We start from the raw sequence: 16,259 nt of genomic DNA, 5'->3' as shown, positions 1-16,259 counted from the left end.
GCAATGCAGGGGATACTGGTTCGATCCCTGGTTTGGAAAGATCCACATGCCTTGGGGCAGCTAAGCTTGTGCACCACAACTGTTGAACCTATGTTCTAGAGCCTACGAGCTGCAACAAGAGAAGCCACCGCCCTGCAAAGTGGGCGCACCACTACTAGGGAGTAGCCACTGCTCGCAACAGCTAGAGAAAGCCCACAAGCAGCAGTGAAGACAGAGTGCAGCCAAGAAATAAATAATTTTTCAAATTGAGATGGTTTTTTAAATGTTTCGTGGACTTCTAGTTCTCCCCTCTCTTTTGTGGTAGGCTCGACTTCCTTTTCAATTTTTGTTGTGGTATAACAGGTGAAACGCTGGATTAAAATCAAAGTGAAAGTCACTTAGCCATGTCTGACTCTGCCACCCCATGGACTATACAGTCCATGGAATTCTCCAGACCAGAATACTGGAGTGGGTAGCCTTTCCCTTCTCCAGGGGATCTTCCCAATCCAGGGATTGATCCCAGGTCTCCCACATTGCAGGCAGATTCTTTCCCAGCTGAGCCACCAGGGAAGCCCAAGAATACTGGAGTGGGTAGCCTATTGATTCTCCAGCGGATCTTCCCGACCCAGGAATCGAATCAGGGTCTCCTTTGTTGCAGGTGGATTCTTTACCAACCGAGCTATCAGGTAAGTACACTAAAGTACAAATAGTTCAAATTCCAACTTCTTCATTATCTCTGTCACTTTCTGCAGATCACTTAACCTGTTTGGGCTTCAGCTGACTCTTCCGCAGATAAAATGCACTTGTTCATGTTTCAGCCTGGTGCTGAAAGTTGGTGCTCAGAAAGTAGGGCCGGAAAAATATACACTTGTCGAAATTTCAGCCTGGAAACTTGGAGCCTACAACCTGAAATATGCACTTGTCTATATTTCAGCCCAGAAATTTGGGGCACAGAGCCTGTGGCCCAGAATATGCATTTGTCCATATGCATTTGTAACATTTGCACAACTGTTAAGATACTTAGCTCCTGTGTCATCCATAATGTGTGTCCTGAAGACCACCCCACACTTAGAGAGTCTCCAGAAGGGACTCACATCACATAGTGTATGGCTGGACTCCTGGCTGAGGTTTAGTAGGTGTGATGAGGATGCACAGCTGGACTGTAATGGAAAAGGCACAGGAAGGGTCTGGGGGACCCGCTGTGCAGTCTTCCTTCTGCTCTTTTTCTTATGGTGGTCACACACTATGCCCTTCTCTTCAAGAAACACAGCAACAGATGTGCAGTGTTCCTGTGAGAACACTTTCCTGTTCTAACAGGGAAGCCTGTTAGAGACTCAGCACCCAGAGTTTTTATTGGAAGAGGTTCATGTAAGCACCCTCTGCATGTACCAAAATCCCAGGTTCCCAGAAGGACAGCAGGTGTTCAGCTTAAATCATCTTGTTCACACAAGCAGTCTAGGCACAGTTGTTGCTAAGTCGTGTCCAATTCTTTGCTACCCCATGGACTGCAGCACCCCAGGCTTCCCTGTGCTTCACCTTCTCATGGAGTTTGCTCAAATTCATGTCCATTGAATTGGTGATGCTATCTAATCATCTCATCCTCTGTTGCCCTCTTCTTCTTTTGCCTTCAATCTTTCCCAGCATCAGGATCCTTTCCATTGAGTCAGCTCTTTGCATCAGGTGGCTAAAGTATTGGAGCTTTACCGTCAGCATCTGTCCAGTGGAGAACTCAGTGCTTCCATTGCCACAGGCACAGATTCAGTCCCTAGTCAGAGAACTAAGATCACATAAGCTTTGTGGCATGGCCCCCCAAAATATAAATAAATAAAGAGCTCTATTGGACATGTTCACTATGAAAAACTTAGATAATATGCTAAGCAAGGAAAATTGGGAATTTTGACATAGAATCATCACTAACTTTTTGGTCTATTTCCTTTATACATATGAAATATATATGCAAATGAAGAGACATATATGAAGTATGTAGGTGCTAATATGCTAGATACATTTTGTCATGAAAACATATAGGTACAATACACATTTTAACACAGCTCAGGCTCATATGATATATGGTGTCTTTTAGTCTTTTTTTCTTCTAAACAAATTGGCACATCCAATAAGCATTCTCCTACAACATTATCTGATGATGATTTTTGGCCAGAGGGGATTAGTCATCAGCACTGTGGCATGTCCCTCAGATGACTGGGGTTTGTAGAGGGTTAGAGGACTAACAGGAGGGAAAGATCAGTGAGGAATGAGGCGTTGTTGACTCCACCCACCCTGCTGGAGGGGCGTGGGTGTGGGTGATGAGTAATTGCACCATTTACTGGTGTCCTCAGGGGAAAACAGATTCCTGTGAAGACTGGAGTATAAGGAACGTTTAGGGAAGAGGTGAAAAACATAGGGAGGTCTGTTAATCACAGAACGGATGGAATTCTAGACGTCACAGTGGAAGGATCTAGGAGGTAGAGAGGGAAGAGGTACGGGGTTGGGTCTGGAGGAAATGGCAACCCACTCCAGTATTCTTGCCTGGAAAATTCCATGGACAGAGGAGCTCAGCGGGCTACAGTCCATGGGGTCGAAAAGAGTCAGACACGACTGAGCACAGCAGCAGCAGCAGAAGAAACCAGAGTAGTGAAATAAAGAGTCTGAGGGAAAACAGATGGTGAGGATGGGTGGAGGATGTGCTCCGAAGTGGGAGGGGAAGAGGCCTCTCTCTCTTCAAGAATAGTAGGTGCTATGTATTCTTTGGGGTGAACAGCATCCTTTTGTGCCAACTCCCCTATCCGTGTTGTAGACTATCACTAAAAGCTTGGATTTTCAGTGAGAAACTGAAGCAGTGATCTCTTAACTAGATGTGGTTTGCTAAAGAGAATGTTTTCACAAGAGGGCTAGTAGGGGACTTCCCTGGTCATCCAGTGGTTAAGACTCTATGCTTCTAATGCAGGGGGCCCAGGTTTGATCCTTGATCAGGGACCTAAGATCCCACATGTGCTGCGGGTGTGGTCAAAACATAAAATACATATATATATATATATTTTATTTCTATTTATTTTTACCTCTGCTGGGTCTTAGCTGCTTTGTGCAGGCTTTCTCTGGTTTCCGAGAGCAGAGGCTACTGTCTCCTTGGAGTGCTTGGACTTCTCACTGCGGTGGCTTTTCTAGTTGCAGGGCACAGGCTCTAGGCGAGAGGGCTTCAGTAGTTACAGCACTCAGGCTCAGTAGTTGTGGCGCAGGGGCTTAGTTGCTGCGAGGCATAAGGAATCTTCCTATACCAGGAATCAAACCCGCGTCCCCTGCATTGGCAGGCAGATTCTTATCCACTGTGCCACCAGGAAGTCCAATAATAATTAATTTTTTTTTAAAGAGGGCTAGTAAACTGTGGTGAGAATGGTGATAATAACCCTGTATATTTACCATTAACTTAATTCCACTAAGGATGTAATTTTATAGATGAAGTTGTGGTCTTGAAGGATTTTCTTCCAAATTTTAGAAGGGCTTACATGTGCAAAAGGGAAGAAAAGCAGCTTCTGGCTCAATATAAAATCATCTAAGATTTAAAAAAATTCATCTAAGATAGAATTAGATTCATTGAAATACAGTGATTTCCCCTTTAAGAAGAGGTTGGAGAATTACTCATTTAAGGCTACAAATAAGGTTTTTTTTTTTTTTATTATGTAGTAATAAGATCATTTCTAAGGTTTTTTTTCCTGGTCTATGATTTCATGAGTCTATAACATGTGTACCTGGAGGACGTAAGGAAGGAAATGTAACATTGATTTTGCAGTTTAAACTGTCTCTGTTTTTTTTTAATGTACAATATGAAAAACTCAAATAATAATTAAGAGGACTATAATTATCCATAATTAAAATTATAGTATTTTAACAGTTTTTGAGGTGTTTTCTTTTAAAATCTATCCATGTGCATAGTTATTTCCACAAATGTGCACCCATAATTCTGGTTCCTTCTGGTTATTTTTCAGTGACTTTTGCTCTCAGGAGATAAATTTAAGGAAATAAGTGTGCTTTCCTGGATTCTGCTAGTTTTTAATCCTGGAAACCACTGGCAGCTGTGGTGGGTAGGAACCGCATGTTAAAAATGTCCAAAGCCGCAAAGGCTTCTTTGAAAACTGATTTTGTGATTTGTGGGCATTTCCTAAACTGTATTGTTCTATTGTTGTTGTTGTTGTTGTTGTTTTTCTACTCAATCAGTGGACCATGGCCTTGCCAGGTTGGTGACGGTGTATTGTGAGCATGGGCATAAAGCTGCCAAAATCAACCCACTCTTCACTGGTCAAGCCCTGCAGGAAAATGTGCCTGAAATCCAAGCCCTGGTGCAGACTCTGCAGGGACCCTTTAATACCACAGGTAAAAGCCATCAGCTGTCGACTGTCCGTGTGCCAGTTAACTGCCAGTGAGGCGGGACTCCTTTCTCCGTTCTTGAAGAACTGCAGTCATGCCTGCTGGAGCTGAGGCTTCCATGGGTGTGAGGAGCTAGCAAGGGGCACATTCGGACACTGTCTGGGAGAGTAGTGTTGAGGTTCTAGAATTGTCTTCTGACAGGGCCCATATCCTCTGTGTTCAAATCATATACACAAATGGCCATATTTTTAGTTTTGCCTTTAGAAAAATCTGGATAACCAGTGATGATGACCCAAGTTATTTAGAATTAAATGCTCTGAATTGAGATAAGGATCTTGGTATGTTTTATATTTGGTTGACTATTCTTTAAAGCGACCCTTTTGATTCCATTTTGTAGGATTATTGAACATGGGGAAGGAGGAGGCCTCTCTTGAGGAAGTCGTTGCCTATCTCAACCAGATCTACTGTGGGCAGATTTCTATCGAAACCTCTCAGCTTCAGAGCCGGGAGGAGAAGGACTGGTTTGCCAAGCGGTTTGAGGAACTGAAGAAGGAGGCATTTACCACAGAAGAGCGAAAACACCTGTCAAAATTAATGCTAGAATCTCAGGTATAAAGTAGCAGCTAATATCAAAGGAATTGTTCAGCTCTTTTTCTCCAAAGACATATAAATATTGAAGAGAGGGAGTTAAGACATGAATGGTTTGAATGTAGCCACAATTCCCCCATGGCCTCAACACAACAGACAGTGTAACACACACCACTTTATTCTGAGTAGAAAGAGGTAGCTCTCCAACCGCCAGAACTGTTGGTTCTCCTCAGAGTCGATACTTTCTATGTATTTTGTCTCTTCCCTTCGTGAAAGTGAAAGTGTAGTTGCTCAGTCATGTCTGACTCTTTGCGACCCCACAAACTGTAGCCTACCAGGCTCCTCTGTCCATGGGATTTTACAGGCAATAGTACTGGAGTGGATTCCCATTTCCTTCTCCAGGGGATCTTCCCAACTCAGGGCTCGAACCCAGGTCTCCTGCATTGTAGACAGACGCTTTACCATCTGAGCCTCTAGGGAAGTCTAAAGAGGCTCTTCCCTTCATAAAAGACTGCAAAGTCCTTAAGATCTGATTCTTCTTTTAATTACCCGAAGGGATTAAAAAAGGCAAAAGGAATACATGTATATGTATGGCTGAGTTCCTTCACTGTTCACCTGAAACTATCACCATATTGTTACTTGCCTATACCCCAACACAAAGTAAAAAGTTTAAAAAACATTTTAAACAGGTAAAAAATTTTAAAAGAGAAAGGAACTAGACATGAAAGAGGCTCTCAGTATAGATTAATAGGATTGAGTGTCCAGGACTGTGCACAGGACTTGAGCCTATCAATATGACAAGGCCCCTGCCCCCAGTAACATGGGTGGATGGCTAGTTTGCAGCCCAGATGAAATATTATAGAGCCCTGAACTAAAACTCAAGTCCTGGAAAAGGCCTGGCCTTCTGAGGGGATTCCTCCTGGGGTGAGCTCTTCTAGCGCGGGGGTGTTTCTTCAGTGTTCCCACTGCTGCCTGGTGTCCTCGGCAGGGATCTCTTGCCAGCCTCTGAGTGACTTCTGTTCATCTCTGGGGTCTGCACTGAATAGACCCTGTTGTAGCTGCTTGAAGCAGTGCGGGGGCTCCTTAAATGTGTTTGGCTTTGACCCAGGTAGTCGGCTCTCCTGTAACTAGCGTGTCTGATGTGGTGTTCCACAGGAGTTTGACCACTTTTTGGCCACCAAGTTTGCCACAGTGAAGCGATACGGAGGCGAAGGAGCAGAAAGCATGATGGGCTTTTTCTACGAGCTGCTGAAAATGGCGGCTTACAGCGGAGTAACGGATGTTATTATTGGGATGCCCCATAGAGGGAGGCTGAACTTGCTGACGGGCCTTCTGCAGTTCCCTCCAGAGGTAAAAGGCCTTCTGTTTTTCCCACCAGTGATGTGCAATTGACTGAAACGGAGTAAAGCCGATGGTGATAATCGCTTTTAGAAAACTGACTGAGCATATGAGCCATTGGTCCAGGAGACAGCTTCATTAATTGATGAAAACTGATGCTGTTGGACCTGGTGTGGGTTGATTTTCCTATATCTCTTTACAGGAATTCTTTCTTCACTCAGGAAAGTTAAAAGTTAGTTTGTTTCCCAAGGATGATGCAAACAGATAAATTCTGTTTTTTGAAGTATGCTTGCCCTATTTCATAAAAATCATTCAAACAAACACAAAGATCTGTGCAGTTTGATAAAATTTCATCTTCCAGAAAGTCATTTTTACCTTCTACTTAATTGCAGATTATAGTTGATAGATTGTATGAAACTAATAAAACATTGTTATCTCAAGAGATCCTCCAAAGTGAGTAGTTTTATTGGTTATTGGATCTTTTGTATTCTTGTTCAGTCCGACTCAGATGCTCTGTAAATCTTGAAGCACTTGAGGGTCAGGGCACAATATTCAATGACAGGGAACATCAGAGAGACCCAATGCCTGATAAGGTTATGTCAATTATACATGGGTAAACCTTACCGCTATTCTTGGCCAGGAGGTTAAAAACAATTATAAATGCTAGGTAGTTCCTCAGGGGTTCAGTGGTTAGGAGTTGCTGCTTTCACTGCCAGGCTTCGGTTCAATCCTGGATCAGAGAACTAAGATCCCACAAGCCACGTGTCACAGCAAAAAACAAACAAAAAATACCATATGACCCAGAAACTCCACTTCTGGGTATCAGATCAGATCAGATCAGTCGCTCAGTCGTGTCCGACTCTGCGACCCCATGAATCGCAGCACACCAGGCCTCCCTGTCCATCACCAACTCCCGGAGTTCACTCAGACTCACGTCCATCGAGTCAGCGATGCCATCCAGCCATCTCATCCTCTGTCGTCCCCTTCTCCTCCTGCCCCAATCCTTCCCAGCATCAGAGTCTTTTCCAATGAGTCAGCTCTTCGCAAGAGGTGGCCAAAGTACTGGGGTTTCAACTTTAGCATCATTCCTTCCCAAGAAATCCCAGGGCTGATCTCCTTCAGAATGGACTGGTTGGATCTCCTTGCAGTCCAACTCCTGGGTATATATTTGAAGAAAACAAAAGCACTAATTTGGAAAGATACACGAACCCCAATGTTCTTCAGTTCAGTTCAGTTCAGTCGCTCAGTCGTGTCCGACTCTTTGTGACCTCATGCATCGCAGCACGCCAGGCCTCCCTGTCCCTCACCAACTCCCGGAGTTCACTCAGACTCACGTCCATCGAGTCAGTGATGCCATCCAGCCATCTCATCCTCTGTCGTCCGCTTCTCCTCCTGCCCCCAATCCCTTCCAGCATCAGAGTATTTTCCAATGAGTCAACTCTTTGCATGAGGTGGCCAAAGTACTGGCAGTATTATTTATAATTGATAAGATACAGCAACAACCTAAGTGTCCATCAACAGATAAATAAAGATGTGGCATACACACATATAATGGAATATAACTCAGACATAAAAAATAATGTAAATTTGTCATTCAGAACAATAGGAATGGACTTGCAAGGTTTTATGCTTAGTGAAGTAAGCCACACAAAGCTAAATACTACATGTTATCACTTATATGTGAAATCCAAAACATAAAACAAACTAATAACTATAACAAAAAAGAAACAGACTCACAGATAGAACAACCTAGTGGTTACCAGTGGGGAGAGGGAAAATGGGAAGGGGTAATATAGGGATACGGGATTGAGAGATATAAATTACTTTGTAAAAAATAAATAAGCTAAAGGCTATATTGTAAAACAGAGAATATGGCCAATATTTTATAGTAACTAAATGAAGTAAAATCTCTAAAAGTTTTGAATCACTATGTTGTATACGTGGAATTTATATAATATTGTAAATCAACTATACCTCAATCCAAAAAATTTTCTTAATTAAAAAAATACACATGATGTCATGTCTGGGGGCCAAGTTTTACCTTTTTTGTTTATACTTCAGTGTTTCTGATGCTAAGAGATCCTTAATCAGCTTTGAAAACTCACTGTAGAAAAGGTAGAATACAACAGAATAAAATGATTGACAGATGGAGGTGTGCTTTGACACCTGTAGAAATTCTTAAACCAGAAATTGTGTTCCTAAAATATCCCAGACAAAGCAGTTACTCAAAAACACAGAAATGATTATCAATGACTGTACTTGTGAACATTCATTGGGTCATAGAAAAAGCAAGAGAGTTCCAGAAAAACATTTACTTCTTCTGTATTGACTATACCAAAGCCTTTGACTGTGTGGATCACAATAAACTGTGGAAAATTCTTAAAGAGATAGGAATACCTGACCACCCGACCTGCCTCCTGAGAAATCTGTATGCAGGGCAGGAAGCAACAGTTAGAACCAGCCATGGAACAACAGACTGGTTCCAAATTGGGAAAGGAGTATGTCAAGGCTGTATATTGTCACCCTGCTTATTTAACTTATATGCAGAGTACATCATGTGAAACGCTGGACTGGAGGAAGCACAAGCTGGAATCAAGAATTCCAGGAGACTTATCAACCTCAGATATGCAGATGACACCACCCTCATGGCAGAAATCGAAGAATTAAAGAGTCTTTTGATGAAAGTGAAAGAGGAGAGTGAAAAAGCTGGCTTGAACCTAAACATTCAAAAAACTAAGATCATGGCATCTAGTCCCATCACTTCATGGCAAATAGATGGGAAAACAATGGAAACAGTGACAGACTTTATTGTTTTGGGCTCCAAAGTCACTGCAGATGGTGACTGCAGCCATGAGATTAAAAGACCCTTGCTCCTTGGAATAAAAATTATGATCGACCTAGACAGCATATGAAAAAGCAGAGACATTACTTTGCCAACAAAGGTCTGTCTAATCGAAGCTATGGTTTTTCCAGTAGTCATAGATGGATGTGAGAGTTGGACCTTAAAGAAAGCTGAGCGCCGAAGAATTGATGGTTTTGAACTGTGGTGTTGGAGAAGACTCTTGAGAGTCCCTTGGACTGCAAGGAGATCAAAGCAGTTAATCCTAAAGGAAGTCAGTCCTGAATATTCATTGGAAGGACTGATGCTGAAGCTGAAGCTCCAACACTCTGGCCAGCTGATGTGAAGAACTGACTCATTGGTAAAGACCCTGATGCCGGGAAAGATTGAAGGCAAGAGGAGAAGGGGCCAACAGAGGATGAGGTGGTGGGATGGCATCACTGACTCGATGGACACGATTTGAGCAAGCTTCAGGAGTTGGTGATGGACAGGGAAGCCTGGCATGCTGCAGTCAATGGGTCGCTAAGAGTCAGATACAACTGAGCGACTGAACTGAACTGAAGTGAAGCTTGTGAAAATCACATTTCTTCCTATCCTGTGAGTTTGTATGTTCCTATTTGCAGTGAGGGCAATAAGAAGCTTTTGGGTCATTTAAACCATTTGGCCAATTGAGCATAACATACCGTCCTTGGTAGATAGTTTGATTTGAGACCCAGCTTTGTAACCAAGAATCTTTTAACCTTTGTAGCCAAGTAATTTTTCTTGCTCATCCTTTTTTTTTTTTTTTTTAATTCTCAAACTCCTAATTTATCCCTCCTCTTCCTCTTTAGTAACCATAAGATTGTTTTCTATGTCTGTGCATCTGTTTCTGTTTTGTAAATAAGTTCTCCTTTTTTTTGTGTCTGCATTGCTCAACTTGTGGGATTTTAGTTACCCGACAAGAGATTGAGCCTAGGCCATCGGGAGTGAAAGTGCAGAATCCTAACCACTGGACCACCAGGGATTTCCTATATCATTTCTTTAGATTGCACACACAAGTCTTTCGTCATTTTCTGTCTGATTTACCTCACTTAGTATGATAATCTCTAGGTCTATCCATGTTGCTGTGAATGGCATTATTTCATTCTATTTTGTGGCTGAGTACTGAGCGACTTCACTTTCACTTTTCACTTCTCATGCATTGGAGAAGGAAATGGCAACCCACTTCAGTGTTCTTGCCTGGAGAATCCCAGGGATGGTGGAGCCTGGTGGGCTGCCGTCTATGGGGTCGCACAGAGTCGGACACGACTGAAGTGACTTAGGAGCAGCAGTATTCCATTATATACATACCATATTTTCTTTATCCATTGTCCATCAATGGACACTTAGGTCCTTTCCATGTGTTGGGTATTGTAAATAGTGCTGCTGGTGGACCCTGGGGTGCTTGTACTAATTAGAGTTTTATATGACGGATATATGCCCAGGAGTGGATTGCTGGGTTGTATGGCAACTGTATTTTTAGTCTTTTAGCTTGTTCATTTTTAAAATAGATAGTAACATCTATCTCATAGAAAAGGATGAAAATGAGGTGACAGAATGTATGCAGAGAAGTCCTTTGAAAATCGTGAAATATAGTTTCTTTTTTTAATTTTAAAAATCAATGATTTATTTATCAATTACTCATTATATATTGTAAAGAGAACATATTTAGAATCTTTAATAGCACTTTGTTACTTTTCATGTTCAAAATATCCATACATTTTTCACAATTTTGAAACTAAAATGGTATCAGAACTTACATAGATGCTACAACCCGAGAATCGCAAAATAGTGTCTTAGATGTCACTTGAGCTAAGTAGTGGATGTCATCCTGTGACTAAATGGGATGAAGTTCTTATTTTCCTTTAATTATAAAAGTTATAAGAATAATTCTTGTTAGCAATTAATGTATTTATATACTTGAATAATTCAATAACTCAAATAATAGCAAGTATTCCTGTTAATTTAACAAGAATACTAGTTCTTTTGGAAAAGGCATTCTAACAAGTGCATTTAAGAAAAAAATTTTGCTTATGGCAAGGCAGAGGTATCTTACTGTCTGCATCATGCTGGACTTGTCTTAACGTGTTAGAACTTCATTTGATGATAAACATCTCCAAATAGCTCCGTGCATTCTAGCAGTTACAAGTGTGTGCTTATCTTTAAATAATGCATGGTCACAATATATATACAACATGTGCATAAAGTTTTTTTTAGATTGTGTGATTTAAACAAACCACCTCTTCCCATTTATTCTTGTGTGTTTACTCGGCTTAGCTGATGTTCCGTAAAATGCAAGGCTTAAGTGAATTTCCAGAAAACGTTTCAGCCGTTGGCGATGTCCTGTCTCACCTAACGTCCTCGGTTGACCTGGACTTCGGTGCGCACCATCCCCTCCATGTGACTATGCTGCCCAACCCCTCGCACCTGGAAGCCGTGAACCCTGTGGCAGTCGGGAAGACTCGGGGCAGGCAGCAGTCCAGGCAGGATGGGGACTACTCCCTGGACAGTTCAGCTCAGCCTGGGGACAAAGTCATCTGCTTACAGGTACTGGGAGCTTCAGGAAGTAAGGCCAGAGGTTGGGAATACTGGGAAGAAAGAGTGTCTAATTTGGTAGTTGTCATCGCAGTCTGAATGGGGGTTGAAAAAGAATTTCCAGAGTACTGCAGAAAGGAGTGAGTTTATTAAGATCAAAGAGCAGAGACAATGTGGGCACTGGGAACAGGGCTGGCCGGCACCTCCTGGCAGACCAGGGAGAGCCAATAGGACACTGTTAGAACAGCCAGCTGGCTCAGCCAGCTTTTGTGGCTTAGCTGCAGAAGGCAATGGCACCCCACTCCAGTACTCTTGCCTGGAAAATCCCATGGACGGAGGAGCCTGGTGGGCTGCAGTCCGTGGGGTCGAGAAGAGTCAGACATGACTGAGTGACTTCACTTTCACTTTTCACTTTCATGCATTGGAGAAGGAAATGGCAACCCACTCCAGTGTTCTTGCCTGGAGAATCCCAGGGACAGCAGAGCCTGGTGGGCTGCCACCTACAGGGTCTCACAGAGTCGGACACGACTGAAGTGACTTAGCAGCAGCAGCAACCGATCACCTAATACCACCCTTCCAGCAGGAATTTTCTTTGTCTTGAGGCTATAAAAATTGACTGCTGCTGCTGCTGCTGCTAAGCTGCTAAGTCGCTTCAGTCGTGTCCGACTCTGTGCAACCCCAGAGACAGCAGCTCACCAGGCTCCCCCATCCCTAGGATTCTCCAGGCAAGAACACTGGAGTGGGTTGCCATTTCCTTCTCCAGTGCATAAAAGTGAAAAGTAAAAGTGAAGTCACTCAGTCGTGTCTGACTCTTAGGGCGCTATAATAGGGTGAGCATGGGGTGGGCATTTTTACCTAATTTGGGGTCAGGAAGCTTGTTGGTGATGATCAGGGGGGCTTTTGGCAATGGTTACAAAGGGGCTCAGTCAGCTTCAGAGGTGACCTTGGCTCTGGACTCAGTGTCTGTGGCCTTGGGTTAGGATTCCGCAGTCGTCATGACAGGAGACAGCACATGTTCCAGACGAAACTAAGATGAACTTTTGGGAAAAGATTTGGGGGTTGTTTTATAAATTCATAGCAGATGTGAATATCTGCTCACCAGTAATCTCAAGGCAACTGACTGTTTTATTTTTTGACTGATCTTTTTAAAAATAATTTTTTTAGCTAATTAAAAATATATTTATTTCTATTTATTTATTTGGCTGTGCCGGGTCATATTACAGCATGTGGAATCTAGTTCCCTGATCAGGGATCGAACCCAGGCCCCCCAGCTTTGGGAGCACAGAGTCTTAGCCACTGGACCACCAGGGAAGTCCCTAGTTAATTTTTTTTATTGGAGTATAGTTGATTTACAACGTTGTGTTAGTTTCTGCTGTTCAGCAAAGTCAGTCAGTTACACATGTACATATATTTACTTTTTTAAAAAGATTCTATTCTCATGTAGATCATCGCAAAGTATTGAATAGTTTCCTGTGCTATACAGTAAGTTCTTATTAGTTACCTACTTTATATCTAGTGGTGTGTGTATGTCAATCCTGATCTCCCAATTTATCCCCCCCAATTTATCTAAAGGCAACTGACTTTAGATGAAGGTCTTCACTGTATTTTTCCTTTCTTGAGTTATGAATCAATTAAGGGAGTATGGACTGACATAGCTGCTACTACTAAGAGGACAAATGTCATTACTTCTATGAAACTGTGACCCTCATGGAAACCACACAGTATTTGTCTATCTAACAAGACTGCAAGAGTCTGGATTTATTTTGCTTGCTTGTTTGTTTGCTTTGAAATGAAAGTCTTTGGCATTAAGGCAAACAAGACAAATGATTAGTGTATTACTTCCTCTGCCCCCCTAGAGCTTCCCTGGTGGCTCAGACGGTAAAGCGTCTGCCTGCAATGCGGGAAACCCGGGTTCGATTCCTGGGTCAGAAGATCCCCTGGAGAAGGAAATGGCAATCCACTCCAGCACTCTTGCCTGGAAAATCCCACGGACGGAGGAGCCTGATAGGCTACAGTCCATGGGGTCCCAAAGAGTCGGACACGACTAAGCAACTTCACTTTCACTTTCCTCTGCCCCCCACCTTTGATAACCCAACAGGTATATTTTAGAGGTGTAGATTGTGGGTCACGTTTTTCTTCTACAAGTACTCATTTAATATGAAACCTTTAATGCCTAGAGGATAATTAATCCTGGATATCAATAACTGGGTCTTTACACCCAGTGAAAACAGTTAAATCTACAAGGCAGTAGAATATTAGTCTACATATACAAATAACTGGGGGCTTCTCAGGTGGCACTAGTGGTAAAGAATCTGACTGTCAATGCAGGAGACATAACAGATGCAAGTTCGATCTCTGAGTCAGGAAGATGCCCTAGGGGAGGGCATGGCAACCCACTCCAGTATGCATGCCTAGAGAATCCCATGGACAGAGGAGGCTGGCCAGCTATGGTCCATAAGGTTGCAAAGAGTCAGACACAGCTGAATCCATTAAGCATGCAAAAATAACTACATTATCTTATTGTTAATTTTCCATGGGCCAGAAACTTTTAGTAAATAAATTGTCAGGTAAGCACATGTGAATTTGATTATGATATAGCATTTCTAATTAGAAATCTTCACATTGTTAGCCATACATTCTCTTCACCTTTCACTTGAATTCGTGAGACTCTAAAATAGTTCAGTTATTCCTTTTCCCAGTACATTAAGCTGATGTTAGGACTGATTTCTGAAGTAAGAGGTGAAAGTGGCATGTTCTTTAAACTGATGAGAAACTGCCCTCTTCTGTCTACTTCATGTTCCCCAAACATTTTACCCTGCTGTGTCTGCCTGTGTCTTGCCTCATTCAAGTTCAACATTCTAATTTATTGTGGAAACCTGAAATCTGGAGTCTATAAAATCATTCTGGGTGAGACTATAGATGCTACTTTTGCTGTCTGTCATTCATCTTAATCCTGGACCTGGTGGGATTGTGTTGTCATTTGTTATCGGCTGTGTATTTGATTGAGTGGTTTCTGCTGCCTCCAGAATTCCTTGGGGCTTATGGACCTGACTCCTTAAAGCCTTATGAGCAATAGTGGAGTTTTTGGAGCTTCCCTTGTAGCTCAGTTGGTAAAGAATCTGCCTGCAATGCAGGAGACCTGGTTTCAATTCCTGGGTTGGGAAGATCCCCTGGAGAAGGGAATGGCAACCCACTCCAGTATTCTTGCCTGGAGAATCCCATGGACAGAGGAGCCTTGCAGGCTACAGTCCATGGGGTCACAAGAGTCAGACATGACTTAGTGACTAAACCACCACCACCATGGAGTCTTTTCTCTCTCTCTTTTTTTTTTAAATTTTATTTTATTTTTAAACTTTACATAATTGTATTAGTTTTGCCAAATATCAAAATGAATCTACCACAGGTATACATGTGTTCCCCATCCTGAACCCTCCTCCCTCCTCCCTCCCCATACCATCCCTCTGGGTCGTCCCAGTGCACTAGCCCCAAGCATCCATTATCATGCATTGAACCTGGACTGGCAACTCGTTTCTTACATGATACTTTACATGTTTCAATGCCATTCTCCCAAATCTTCCCACCTCTCCCTCTCCACAGAGTCCATAAGACTGTTCTATACATCAGTGTCTCTTTTGCTGTCTCGTACACACCGGTTATTGTTACCATCTTTCTAAATTCCATATATATGCGTTAGTATACTGTATTGATGTTTTTCCTTCTGGCTTACTTCACTCTGTATAATAGGTTCCAGTTTCATCCACCTCATTAGAACTGATTCAAATGAATTCTTTTTAATGGCTGAGTAATACTCCATTGTGTATATGTACCATAGCTTTCTTATCCATTCATCTGCTGATGGACATCTAGGTTGCTTCCATGTCCTGGCTATTATAAACAGTGCTACGATGAACACTGGGGTACACGTGTCTTTTTCCCTTCTGGTTTCCTCAGTGTGTATGCCTAGCAGTGGGATTGCTGGATCATAAGGCAGTTCTATTTCCAGTTTTTAAGGAATCTCCACACTGTTCTCCACAGTGGCTGTACTAGTTTGCATTCCCACCAACAGTGTAAGAGGGTTCCCCTTTTCTCCACACCCTCTCCAGCATTTATTATTCAGTAGACTTTTGGATCACAGCCATTCTGACTGGTGTGAAGTGGTACCTCATAGTGGTTTTGATTTGCATTTCTCTGATAATGAGTGATGTTGAGCATTTTTTCATGTGTTTGTTAGCCATCTGTATGTCTTCTTTGGATAAATGTCTATTTAGTTCTTTGGCCCATTTTTTGATTGGGTCATTTATTTTTCTGGAGTTGAGCTGTAGGAGTTGCTTGTATATTTTGAGATTAGTTGTTTGTCAGTTGCTTCATTTGCTATTATTTTCTCCCATTCTGAAGGCTGTCTTTTCACCTTGCTAATAGTTTCCTTTGATGTGCAGAAGCTTTTAAGGTTAATTAGGTCCCATTTGTTTATTTTTGCTTTAAGAAAGTAAATAAAATTAGCGGATGACACATAGCTTTAGCGCCAAGAACCCTAAGACCATGATAAAATGACGCAAGTTATGAATAGACGTTATGTTCTTAGTAGCGCCTCTTCTGTGAG

At 42.3% G+C, this 16,259-nt stretch overlaps 1 protein-coding gene across 3 annotated transcripts in view; it reads left to right on the top strand.

The window, feature by feature from the left end:
• DHTKD1 (dehydrogenase E1 and transketolase domain containing 1) overlaps positions 1–16,259 on the top strand; it is a 46,530-nt gene that overhangs the window by 3,763 nt on the left and 26,508 nt on the right. The window contains exons 2-6 of one of the 3 annotated variants that reach the window (XM_070380886.1): positions 519–665; positions 4,192–4,347; positions 4,739–4,950; positions 6,085–6,279; positions 11,402–11,671. In XM_070380886.1, coding sequence (XP_070236987.1) covers positions 4,750–4,950; positions 6,085–6,279; positions 11,402–11,671 — 666 coding nt within the window. In that variant the 5' untranslated portion in view covers positions 519–665; positions 4,192–4,347; positions 4,739–4,749. The remainder of the gene's footprint in view (positions 1–518; positions 666–4,191; positions 4,348–4,738; positions 4,951–6,084; positions 6,280–11,401; positions 11,672–16,259) is intronic. The other 2 variants (XM_014479241.2, XM_070380885.1) reach the window with 2 other exon arrangements.

Source organism: Bos mutus, chromosome 13, assembly GCF_027580195.1.
Source record: "Bos mutus isolate GX-2022 chromosome 13, NWIPB_WYAK_1.1, whole genome shotgun sequence".
NCBI classification, from domain to species: Eukaryota; Metazoa; Chordata; class Mammalia; order Artiodactyla; family Bovidae; genus Bos; species Bos mutus.
The sequence above is the reverse complement of the archived record's forward strand: the minus strand, read 5'-3'. Positions and strand labels throughout refer to the sequence as shown.